General features: G+C 40.3%; 1 protein-coding gene across 1 annotated transcript in view; it reads left to right on the top strand.

Moving 5' to 3' along the window:
• The window catches only part of AGBL1 (AGBL carboxypeptidase 1), a 452999-nt gene extending 439866 nt beyond the window's left edge, over positions 1–13133 (top strand). Inside the window, 1 exon segment of the mRNA XM_046009541.1 lies at positions 12966–13133. Coding sequence (XP_045865497.1) covers positions 12966–13133 — 168 coding nt within the window.
• The last annotated feature ends 485 nt before the right edge of the window (positions 13134–13618 follow it).

Raw genomic sequence — 13618 nt, 5'->3', positions numbered from 1 at the left:
CTGGTGTAGGGCGTGGAGGCCTGGGTCAGGGTCAGGGATGGTACTCCAGTATGGCCGTGCCGATTATCAGTGTATTAAAATGCGTGCACACCTTTGGGCGCCGAGGCACTGCCCATGCCTACCAAGTGAAGATTCCCACTGCCCCCTCACTATCCCAGCCTCCCTCGCTCCTCATGCTGGATTGGCTCCCATGCCCCTCAGGACGTGGTCAGGCTTCAGAAACTGAATTGGATTGAAACCTGGCAAAGCAAAACTCTGCTCTGTTGCTGTGACCGGCATCTATTCTCAGGGGTCTTGGCCCTTTGCAGATGAGTTTCATACAACATGTGTATGACTCATATGGGCCTAGGCAGGAGGACCTTCTCTCTTTTCTGTCCAGTCTGGGGCACAAGAAGGGAAGCTCAAGAGTGGGTCTGAGAGAACCCATAGTGACCCTAGCTGGAGAGATTGTTCCTGGTAGTCACCTTACAAGACGGCCTAGGGCGGTTTCAGAAGCCAGGGACAGAGCTGCAGCTCAAAGAGATGGGGACTATGAGGACGAGGCACAGTGGGGGGCAAATAGTGGAAGAGGGGGATGACCTCTTTTTGTCCATGGCTGGGGCTGTGCATGCCCCTGGTGCCATATTGGGTGAGCCTTCTGGTAGGAAAGGGAATGGGGAATTTAATTTAATTTAATTTTTTATTTTATTTTTTAAAGATTTATTTATTTGACAGACAGAGATCACAAGTAGGCAGAGAGGCAGGTAGAGAGAGGAAGGGGGAAGCACGCTCCCTACTGAGCAGAGAGCCCGATGCGGGGCTCAATCCCAGGACCCTGGGACCATGACCTGAGCCGAAGGCAGAGGCTCTAACCCACTGAGCCACCCAGGTGCCCCGGAAATGGGGAATTTTAAAAAGGTAGGACTTGCAGGGTCATATAGCCTCTAAGAACACATGACCTGAAAACCACCAAAAGCCTTTTTTAAACAAACATGTGAAGCTTAAAGCCTGTGTATTGACTTGGATGTTTGACTCATGTCGGGGGAACATTTCTTGTAACCCTGTTTCCGGTGTGCTCAGCTACATAAACGTGCGTAAGCTGTGGCCCATTTGTGCAGCTGTAGAAGAGGGTTGGGCTGGCTTCGACTGCTCTCTCCGCTCAAATCCTAGGCTGCCTGGGATTCAGGCTCTGTTCCTACTTACCCTCATATGCATGGTCCAGGAGTTCACTGTCCGCTGCGTCATTCATGGCTTGCGCGTGAATTCACCAGTAAAAGGCGCCGGGAAGGTCCAGCACTGAAACAAAGGACACATTGGAAGTCCAGCCCACACCCTCAGGCCTGCCCTTCCAGTGACTATAGAGCCTTTTTTGCAGTTACTAGGGAAACAGTTGTCAGTAATGGGTCAGGAAGCTGGGGCTGGAAGGATGAACACAGAGGGGCTTCTTTGTGTGCAGAGGAGCCCGTCAGATGGCAGAGGCACCAACATGCCCCGGGAAGGGTTCTGAAGCTTTAGAGTCCGATTGATGGGTTTGGGAAGCTGGGGAGCCGAGGAGCCCCCTACCGGCCCTCTGGCTCGCCTCCCTGCCTGCCTGCTGAACTTCCCACATCCGAGGGGCTGGATTGGCTCTAACTTCTCTGCTCTGTGCACATCAAGGCAGAGGGTGTACAAAGTTAATTTGGTAGCAGACTCTCCAAACTTGGTTAGAACTCTGAAAGTCACTGCCTCTAACTCACGCTGACACTTTGGAAAGATTGTGAGAATGTTTCGGAGAATAGTTTTCTTACTGCAGATCGTTTACCCCAAAAGGAAAACAGGCACAGGCCAGCGACCCAGGGAAGTGGAGAGACCCTGGAGGACGCCAGGCAGCATGTGAAGGAATAAGCGGGCACTCGAGAAACGGACTCCGCCCAACCAGTGTTCCTCTGCCTTTCATTGTTATTAAATATTTAATTTATTTTATTGAGGTATTTAATTTCACTAACAATATAGAAGATTGAGTTTCGAGTTTAATTTTACTTTTAAATTTTAAATCACATAGTATCTAAAATAAGGTATTAATTCAGTTCCACTACTATTTCCAGGCTCCTAGGCGTTGTTGAAGGAAATATGAATGGTAAAAGCAATGTCGTAGTTGTCAGGATGAAAAATAAAATAAGGACAACAAAGAACACATGCGCCCCTCTCACCATGTATTTCTAACCGCTGTGAACGTTTTAGTGCACATCAATCATTTTAACAATTTTAAATAAAATTGAGATCGTAACGGACATGTCACCCTCTAGTCAACGTACTGCACTTTGGTGCTATCCCGTGGGTCTCTCCCGATGGTGTTGCTTGTTCAAAACACACCACGGTCTTAATATTCCATGTTGTGAATACATTCAAGTTTGACTAGAAATATATTGCCACACATTTAGGATTTTTTTTTTCTATTGTTCGTCTTATGAGTATTTTCTTAAGATAAATTTCTGGAATTTGAATTGTGAGCTCCAAGAGGTAAACATTCTTAAGGCTTTTGAAATAGATTTCCAAATTACCCCTTGGAAATAGCACAGTGATAAAACCTTCCATCACCAACAGGTTATGATAATGTCCCTTTATAGCCCCTTTACCTGCAGAGCATGATGATTTGGGAGTGAGAGGTAAACGTGAATCGAAAAGCAAATTAAGGCATTTCATTGCTCTATTAATTTGCTTTTTATATCATGTTATTTTTTTCCTTTATTGCAATTACATTTGTTATTTTTTTAAAGCATGGATTCTGATATTTCAGGCTAATGAGATATATTTAAATTTTATTTATTCAATCATTACTATTTTCCTTTATGGTTTCTTCTTTGAGGATATGCATTGGAAGACCTTCTGCTGGGCTGGAGATGATAGAACATTGGAATATATGTTTTATTCCTACTCTAATCATTCAAGTTTTTTGAAACATTTAATCCTTTCATCAAAATGGAATAATTTTGTGTTTGGGTTAAGATTTTCCCCCAGTGGGGCGCCTGGGTGGCTCAGTGGATTAAGCCGCTGTCTTCGGCTCAGGTCATGATCTCAGGGTCCTGGGATCGAGCCCCGCATCGGGCTCTCTGCTCTGTGGGGAGCCTGCTTCCTCCTCTCTCTCTCTGCCTGCCTCTCTGCCTGCTTGAAATCTCTATCTGTCAAATATATAAATAAAATCTTAAAAAAAAAAAAAAAAAAAAAAAAGATTTTCCCCCAGAATATTAACCAGTGATTTTTATTTTAGCCCCATCACAATCCACTTGCTGGTGACTTGGAAGGCACCTTTATTGTATGTAAACCTGTACACATTCCACAGGCTTTGGTGTTCTCCTTATTCTTCTCTTGATCTGCCATGTCTTGCACGTCTTGTGTTAATGCCGTAGCATCGAATTATTGTTAAGTGTCTAAGATCTTCCCATTGTTATTTTTTTTCACTCCTCATTCCAAAATTATTCTTGGATACTTTTGCTGTTTATTCTTCTAAAATGGAATGAATTTGCCAAGTTTGAAAATCCCCATTGGTGTTTTACTGATATGAGGAGAATTGATACGGCATGGTATTGCTTTCCCAGAATTCAGCATATTGCTTTATTCTTTTAAATTTTCCTTGTTATCTCTTGGTGAGGTCCTGGGATTTATCATACAACCCTTGGGGTATTTATTATTAATTCTATTCCTAGATATTTTATAGTTGTGTTCCTATTGTGAATGGGGTTTTTATTATACTTAATAATTTATTTTGCTGGTTTATAGAAAGAAAATTGATTTCTGGATGTTTAATTTGTAACCTGTCTACTTACTCGATTCTTGCCTTATATCTAATAGATTTTCTGTTTCAGTTGATTCCTTTGGTTTGTTTTAGTACATAATCAGTCTTCAAATAATGATAATGTGATTCCTTCCTTTCTAATATGTATGACTCATTTTTTTCTTATCTTATTGAATTGTTTGGAACCTGTCAAAAATGATATATAACAGTAGTGAGAGCAGGCCATAGTTTTGGTCATAGTTTTAATAAGGACTGTTCATGTCAAGCCTGGCTTGGAATATTGGTTTATCTAAGCATTTGCTCTTATTAGTGGTAATAATAAATACTTGTATAACCTGCAAGGGGCCAAGTGCCAATGTAAATTTGTATATATAAAAACTCATTGGATTATCTCCATACGTCCATGAGATATTATTATTTTCCCCGTAACACAGATGGGAAAATCGAGACACTAATAGGTCAAATGACTGCCCCAAGACCATACAGCTAGCACGTGGCGGCACTGAAACTGGGATGCCAGCAACCTGGGCCTCAGGGCCTGTGTTGACACCCACCCCGCCATGCTGCCCGCTCAGGTCTAGAAAGAGCTCAGATGCTAAGCTTTTATTGGAAATGGATGCATCCATCCAGAAGTTCTTGTTTTTCACTCTTCTACCTTTTGATTTCTTTATGTACTAATATTTATGTTAGTAGATTTCCTAGTGAAATCATCCCCCTGCCTTTCTTAGAAAAATACTCTCTAGATCATGCTGCATAATTATTTTTATATATTCCTATTTCTGAACACAAACAACATTCTCTTTAATTGGGTTATGTCTGTATGTGGATATATGTATTATCTGTAGGTTTACATAGGTATATGTAGGTATAATTGGCAGATAGTATTATATTAGTTTCAGGTGTATGATACAGTGATTCAACATATGTCTATATTGTGAAATGAGCACAATAAATCTTGGTAGTGTGAATCACCACACATAGTTACATTTTTTTTTCCTTTTTTTTTTTTTTAAGATTTTATTTATTTATTTGACAGACAGAGATCACAAGCAGGCAGAGAGGCAGGCAGAGAGAGAGGAGGAAGCAGGCTCCCCGCTAAGCAGAAAGCCCTATGCGGGGCTCGATCCTAGGACCCTGGGACTATGACCCGAGCTGAAGGCAGAGGCTTTAACCCACTGAGCCACCCAGGCACCCCAACATTTTTTTTTTCTTGTGAGAGAAACTCTTAAGATCAACTCTGTTAGTAACTTTCAAATAAACAATACTGTATATTAACTATGGTTACCATGCTGTGCATTACATGACTTACTTATTTCATAACTAGAAGCTTATACCTTTTTCCCACCCCCTACCCTTCTATCTCTAACAACCATCAATCTGTTCTCCTAATCTCTGAGTTCACCTTTTTCTCCTTTTTTAGATTCCACAAATAAGTGAGAAAATATGGTACTTATTTCTCTATGCCTGATTTATTTCACTTATCATGATGCCCTTCAGGTCCATCCATGTGGTAACAAATGGCAGGATTTACTTACTTTTTATAGCTGAAGAATATTCCACAACACACACACACACACACACACACAAACACACACACACACACTCACATGCATCTTTATCCATTCATCCACTGATGGACACTTAGGTTGTTTCCATGTGTTGGATATTGTAAATGTAAATGTAAATATTTTAAGAGACATTTTGACACTTTATCTATGTGGTTTACATTTTTTAAATTTTTAAAAATTATATTTAATTTTATTTCTATTCAGTGTTCCAAAATTCGTTGTTTATGCGCCACACCCAGTGCTCCATGCAATATGGTTTACATTTAATGCCTTCTCTTCTTTGGATTTCTCTCCTTGAGGCCATCACTCATAAACAACATTCTTGAGGCACAACTTTTCCTCCAGTTCTGTACATGTTGCTTCGTTGTCTTTGGTATTTATGACTGTGACTAAATTTCAGGGTTTTTTTTTTTTTAAGATTTTATTTATTTATTTGACAGAGAGAGAGAGATCACAAGTAGGCAGAGAGGCAGTCAGAGAGAGGGGGAAGCAGGCTCCCCACTGAGCAGAGAGCCCGAATTGGGACTCCATTCCAGGATCCCGAGACCACGACCTGAGCTGAAGGCAGAGGCTTAACCCACTGAGCCACCCAGGTGCCCCAATTTTAGGTTCTTTAATTTTGATTATTTATAGGGTCCCCAATGCTTTTCTTGTTTCTTTTTATTAATTATGTCTCATATATTTGGTGAACCTGTCTGATCTCCAGACTGCTTTTTTTTAAAAGGTTGTATTTATTTATTAGAGAGCGAGTGAGCGAGCATGAGCAGTGGGGAGGAGCAGAGGGAGAAGAAGGCTCCCCACTGAACAGGGAGCCTGATGTGGGACGCGATCCCAGGACCTGGAGGTCGTGACCCGTGCCAAAGGCAGATGCTTAACTGACTGAGCCACCTATGTACCCCATTATTTTAAAATACAAAATGGTTCTTGCTTCCTTTTCCTCATCCCCCTTCCCCTCTTTTTTCTTTTTCTTGGCTTCTGTGGTGATTACCCAACTTGTCTGAATCTGAAATTGGAAAGGGGAGTAGATCACTATTCCTTAAGGTGCTCTAAAATTCTTATTCTCATATATATATGAATAATACACACACACATACACATATACGTATATATGTATATATATTTCACACACACACACGCACATATACACATATATGCCATTCATATATATATATAATATATGTATATACATGTCATTATTTTAACCTATTTTTTTCCTTGAGATATTGGGAAATTTCTTGAGGCTGTCTGCTACATAATGGATTTTATTTTCTGCATTGACCAGTCTGTTAACTCTTTCCATTTGTTCTTTAATTTAAAAATTATATTTTCCATCTCAGCGTATCGTTACTTCTGAGCTCCTATCACATCTTTAACTGTACTTTTATCAAGGCAATCTACTCTCAATCCTTTATGAGACTATAAACAAGAAATGTCTCAAATTTTTCTCATTTCTGGCAGTAAATATTTTTCATAAAAAAGACATTTGTTCGGTGTTTCAGAGTGTCATCCTCTTAACTGCAGTATTTGTGCATAGGTGTAACATTTTCCCCTCTGTGTGTGCTTTAGAGGGTGTTCCGTGATGTCCAATTTTTTTTTTAATTTTTTTCCATTTTATTTATTTTTTCAGTGTAACAGTATTCATTCTTTTTGCACAACACCCAGTGCTCCATGCAAAAAGTGCCCTCCCCATTACCCACCACCTGTTCCCCCAACCTCCCACCCCTGACCCTTCAAAACCCTCAGGTTGTTTTTCAGAGTCCATAGTCTCTTATGGTTCGCCTCGCCTCCCCAATGTCCATAGCCCGCTCCCCCTCTCCCAATCCCACCTCCCCCCAGCAACCCCCAGTTTGTTTTGTGAGATTAAGAGTCATTTATGGTTTGTCTCCCTCCCAATCCCATCTTGTTTCATTTATTCTTCTCCTATCCCCCTACCCCCCCATGTTGCTTCTCCATGTCCTCATATCAGGGAGATCATATGATAGTTGTCTTTCTCCGATTGACTTATTTCACTAAGCATGATACGCTCTAGTTCCATCCACGTCGTCGCAAATGGCAAGATTTCATTTCTTTTGATGGCTGCATAGTATTCCATTGTGTATATATACCACATCTTCTTTATCCATTCATCTGTTGATGGACATCTAGGTTCTTTCCATAGTCTGGCTATTGTAGACATTGCTGCTATAAACATTCAGGTACACGTGCCCCTTCGGATCACTATGTTTGTATCTTTAGGGTAAATACCCAGTAGTGCAATTGCTGGGTCATAGGGTAGTTCTATTTTCAACATTTTGAGGAACCTCCATGCTGTTTTCCAGAGTGGTTGCACCAGCTTGCATTCCCACCAACAGTGGAGGAGGGTTCCCCTTTCTCCACATCCTCTCCAGCATCTGTCATTTCCTGACTTGTTAATTTTAGCCATTCTGGCTGGTGTAAGGTGATATCTCATTGTGGTTTTGATTTGTATTTCCCTGATGCCGAGTGACGTGGAGCACTTTTTCATGTGTCTGTTGGCCCGTGATGTCCAATTTTACCAAAAGAGATAGGCTTTGCCAGAAGGTGTTGTAGATCTTTGGATCTATAAGACTGTCGGATCTATAGGATACTGATTCCTCTCCACTTGTAACTTGGGTTTAGGGATGGAAACAGAGGCCCATGCAAACTTTGAGGACCAAATGAAGAGCACCACATAAAGGCAGGACCTCCAAAAATGAGGACATCTTGCTGAATCAGTGACATCACAGTGCGTGACGGGAGAACGTGACGATGCTTTACTGTCTTGGGTATAGCAGACAGAAAAGGAAAAGTCCTCATTCATAATTTCCAAACACAAATCCTCTTTTAAGCAGGTTAGGGATCAAAGCTTAAGTGTATGCTGTGGCCCTAAAGGCTTTAAGCTGAGGCTTTAGCCAGTAGTGGTCCCCGACGGGTAGTCCCTAAGTACCTAAGAGAAGAAAACACAAACTCTGGAGTAAAGAGCCTTGAAACCTATCCACAGAGACTTTCTTCAAGTTCAAAAAATGTGAATTTAGAGTCTCAAAAGATCATAAAGTATTTGAGCAGGCAAGCCTACAGTATTGACATTAAACAGGAAGTCAGACAAATGATGGATGCCCACAAAGACCGTATATACAGGACTAATTGGGAAGGAGAATATAAAATAACCACATTTATAGTGTCCCAGAGACAGTTTTTGAGATGAATGAATCAGAGAGCAGATTCAGTGAAGCTGGAGAGCAAATTGTTAAAACGGAACATTGATATGAAAAGATACTCTGAATTTATTGTAGTGATAGAAGTTTTAAAAATACGAAAGTAAAGGTAAGAGATATGGACAACAGAGTAAAAATAAATAACTTTAATAGGAGTGTTATGCTTGTCTTTGCTTTCTTTCAGGGGAAAGGGGGAGAGGCAACACCCAGAGAGACAGTGGCTTACAGTTTTCTGAAACTGATGAGAGACACCAGTCTGTATTGTCAATAAATTACACGTAAAAGAAATAAAAGTAAATCTAAATGTAACTCAGGAGTGTACTGCAGAAGGGAAGTCTCCTCCTTTATTAGCATGCTACAACTTTTTAAAAAAGTTTCTGGTATGCGGATCTTCTCTGGATAACATCTCTCCTCCAAATTTCTCTGTTTTTATCAGCAAATCACAGCAATAATGTCTAAAGGGTGTATGTGGTATCGGTGGTAGTCACCTCCGTCTTCATTGTGAGATCGTCACCAGAAATCGTATCATTATGTGCTTTGTACTTTGCTTTTTTCAGACCCACCTGTGGTTAAATCATGAGCGTTTTCCATATTGTTAAATGGCTGTCATAATTATCGCTTTAATGGCTTTATTATAACTCATCAAATTTATTCCATTATAATTTCCTTAGCCATTTCTTCCTTACTAGATATTTAGTATTTTATTTCCTTCAAATTTTGAGTATTATAAATAACTTTTACACGATATATATATTTTATGCATATAACTTCGCTTTTCTATTTTGAATCAGTCCCGCAGGGAAAGTTTTCAGAAGTGGCATTACCATGTCAGACGTCATTGCATTTTGATACGTGCTGGCTTTTATCATAAGAGTCAGCACTGTGTATCATAAATTTGAATATATTTCTACCCATTTGCTGGGTGTAAGAGGCCTTTTTATTTAAATAATAAAATAAAATATTTTTCCCATGCTTGGTTATTAATTGCTTTTCTCCTTTTGTTCACCAATTATCAATATATATATACTTTTAAAACACGTTTGTGGACACTGTGTTTATCTTACCAATATGCAATTTTCTTAATTAACACAAATATTCCTCCCATATCTATGGTACTTAAAAATTGTGTGATGGTGAGGGTAGTAGCCAGTTGTGGAGACAAATGTACATGCGAATCAACTGTCTGACTCCCCTAACACTCATTTCTAACACTGTTCTCTCTTTCCTTTCTCTTTTAAAGTAGTTAAAAAGCAAAAATATTCAATTCCCAGACCATTGTAAAGCTGGAGTTGTCTCTAATACACAGCTCTGGCCAATAAAATATAAGCAAGAATGTGCTAGTACTTCCATGCCCCATTTTCTCTTTCTCCTTCCTTGAATGATGTGCTGGCTGGAGCTACAGCAACCTCCTTGCAATCATGAGAAAACCTGGAGAATGACAGATACGGTAGTCCTGATTTTCTTAGGGCACTGAAATAATGCCATGAACTTTCTACCTGAAAACTTATCATGAAAAATAAAACTCCATTCCTGTTAGAGTCACTATAGTCAGTCTTTCTGTTACTGGCTATGGAGAAAAAATCGTAATTAACATGTATAGGCTGAGAAGAGAGGAGAGTTGGGTCTCTATTTTAATAAGACTCACTTTTAAAGTAGCCCAAAGCCAGCTTCATTTATGAACTTGTGACTGTAGACCCATGATAACTGATGCAAGCAGATCTCAGGCTTTCTAAATTTTGTCTACCTGTTTTCTGGATCATATCCAGAGATGTGAATGCATCCCCTGAAGCAAAAATGAAGTATTTCACTCTTCGTGACATTTGGCAGTGGCGGAACATAATTAAAGGCATTCATATACTTGCTACCTGAAAAAGCAAAGTTCCACTTGACAAATAGGATGTGTATCCAAGAGACAGTATATTCATGCTGCCCCATAGCCATCCATGTAAAGCCATTGCTTATCCATTTCTCATATTTTGAAGATAAGCTATATAATAGGCTATTGGCTCCATGCCAGGGATCATGCTCTGTCCTTGCCTTTGAGGATTTCATTTCTAGATTGTGTATGGTGGTAAGAGGAGACTATCCATATCAATAAATTTTTTGGATGCTGTGTGAGAGTAAAAAGAGTGTAGTAAAGAAAGATTCACAATGGAGATCAAAATGGAATAGGGGATTTACTCAAGACCACAATGCCAGTAAGTGGTACAAGTTCCTTTAATCGAGGTCTTCTCAACAAGTCTTTTTTAGAATACCAACCATTGCTTGAAATAAATGGACTGATATTTGGGATATGGAAATATTTTTTGTTATAAAATTGCTATCGTTTGGCTGTTTTGTTTTTTTTTTTATAGAGGTTGACTTACACCATGGTGTTGCCCCTGACCTATCAAGATGGCTCATGCAATGAGATTTGTTTCCACCAGGGACTTGTCCTTCTTTTGACCTGTATGTGCTCTGCTAGATGCTGGGATGACACATATGTATCAGGCATCCTGCCTGCTTTGAGGGGCCGGATTTAGTTCTTATTCTCCTTGTTTACTCTTTCTTGCCACCAGCGAGGTGGCTGATTGAGGAGGAGGGCATGGCCTTCGCTTCATAACTCCCCACTCAGCTGGATATTCTAGAATGAAGAAGAACAGCCAGGAAAACAAGGTGTAAGAACAAGGTTGGAACTTTAGTTCATGGAAGGAGACTGAGATGTTTCTCTCTCTCTCTCTCTCTTTTTTAAGATTTTATTTATTTATTTGACAGAGATCATAAGTAGGCAGAGAAGCAGGCAGAGATAGAGTGGAGAGCCCCACTGAGCAGAGAGCCCGATGCGGGGCTTGATCCCAAGACCCTGGGATCATGACCTAAGCTGAAGGCAGAGGCTTTAACCCACTGAGCCACCCAGGCACCACAGATGTTTCTGTCTTTAAACAGTCATCTTTTCTACTGACCTAACAAAAATAACTTGTTAAACATCTGCCTTCCCCTCCCACTTCTGTTGTTTACAGAGGAACAGAGTTCCCTTAACTCTGAAGCAATGTCTCCTTTCTTCAGGAAAACAGGTGTCCAAACATGTACCAAATCAAATTTTCAAACAGCTTTGAAATAAGCTGAAATAGACCTACTTTCCTTTATCCTTTTACCTAGAAATTCTTTCATGAGGCTGATAATTTCCCAGTTTGGAATTTTGTTTTCTGTTGTGATGCTTATGACCAATCTTTTTGAATTTTTACTATTACATCTCTATTTCCTGTATCACTGCTATTTGGATATGAAAATCTCTTTAAAAAATAATATTCAACTACTATTACTTTTTCGTTGAAATGAAATGTATTTATAAACATAGAGAACTCAGGACCATGTTGGATTCTGTCGTATTATATTTGCTAGGAATAAAGAAGGAGAAATTGAGCTGATATTGACCAGCATTTTGTAGACCCTGGAATATCACCACATGCCCAAGTGTGTGGAGGGAAGAATTTTGATCTCATTTTTCAGATGAGAAAATTGGAGCTAATAGAGTTCATTAAGTTCAAGATCACACAATCAGAAAATGGTGAAGTCAGGATTCAAACCCAGTTCCTATCTAATTTCAAAAACCATGCAGTTTGTACTTCATTATGTAATGGAGTCCTTCCTAGACTTTGTGTTAACACTTTGTTGAAGGGTCAACTCACGATTCACTTACTAGTCTCTATCACTGTGAGCGATGGATAAACTATCAGCTCCGTGGGTCTAACTCTCCTCTGTGTCATGGATGAAATAGCAACACCTACCTCATATAACTTTAATAAGTATTCATTGAATGAAATGCATGTGAATGGGCTCAGAACAGCATGTGGCACCTAGTAAATTCTCAATAAAATTGTTTATGATTGTACATTGCTTCATGGATAATAGCACAGAGTAAATATCATGGCTTTGCTCTCATGTACTATCACAGTACAGATTAAATAAATGCTGGTGGTGTTGTCCTTAAGTTTTGGTATTTATCTATGAAGGATCTCCCTCATTCTTGTCCACTGGTTGACAGATTTATGGAAAGGAAAGGGCATCTCTTTAGTACAGTCGTTTTTAATCTTTTGTTTCAACAGTGGAACCCTTTTTAAAAATACAGATGGAAGCACTGTTGTTTTGATTAAAGAGGGGGAAGTGACTCTTGGAACCCCACATACCTCTCTGCCCTTCAGGACCCCTGCCAGCGCATTATTGTCCTTGGACGGAGGGGTCTTTCTGGGAAACCCTAGATGACACATAATGCAGACTGAGAACTACTAATCCAGAAAGCACCCAACAAAGCCCATTAGACAGGGGCTGATAAATTCTATTAATTCTCAATTTCTATGATAGTCATGTGTCCAGGAGTTCTTCCTCTCTATTCCAAATTGTCTTCACTCCATTCCCATTATGTAGTCTCTTCTGATGGTTTTATTTACCTGGCAGGGTCTCCAGTTTGGCACCAGTGAGCTGGAGGAGATGGGAGCCATGTTCTGCTTGAGTCTACTCATCTTGGAACTCAAGTCGGTAAGCTGCAGCTGTCAGCTCCTGACCCGGGCCGCAACTCTCCTGAATGCGGATGAGGAAGCCCTGGACCACCACCTCCAACGGTGAGTCACTCACAGTGGTGGGAGGGAGATTTGGACCTTGGTGTTCCGATTGGAGCCCATCTCGGAGATGAAAGCCAAGTGGTCCTACAGGTCTTTGACGAGGAGACCATACGAAGGAGCCGCCAACTGAAGGTAAGGCCAATGGTGGTCTACTGGAGCCAGACCCGGGGCATCCTCACTTATTGCCAAACACAGGGAGGATGGTGACTATTTGTACACATAAAAGCATATATAAAGCTACATGTATCTATAAACATGCATTATTCATAAATTTTGCTTATGGTAGAGAAGATGCAGCTTAGCAACACACACACACATCGACCTATGCGTATGCTTGCCAGGAGCATGTTGGTATGTATACAGGCATCATTCTGGTGCCATTACTCAGCAAAAAAAAAAAAGCAGTCTCATGGCCAACATCTAGGAACTTGGGGACAAGACTCTCCCTGTTCTTAAAAAGCATGGTTCCTTCTCAGATCTTGAGAAGAA

Source organism: Meles meles, chromosome 6, assembly GCF_922984935.1.
Source record: "Meles meles chromosome 6, mMelMel3.1 paternal haplotype, whole genome shotgun sequence".
Classification (NCBI taxonomy): Eukaryota; Metazoa; Chordata; class Mammalia; order Carnivora; family Mustelidae; genus Meles; species Meles meles.
This window is presented reverse-complemented; position numbering and strand designations above follow the sequence as displayed.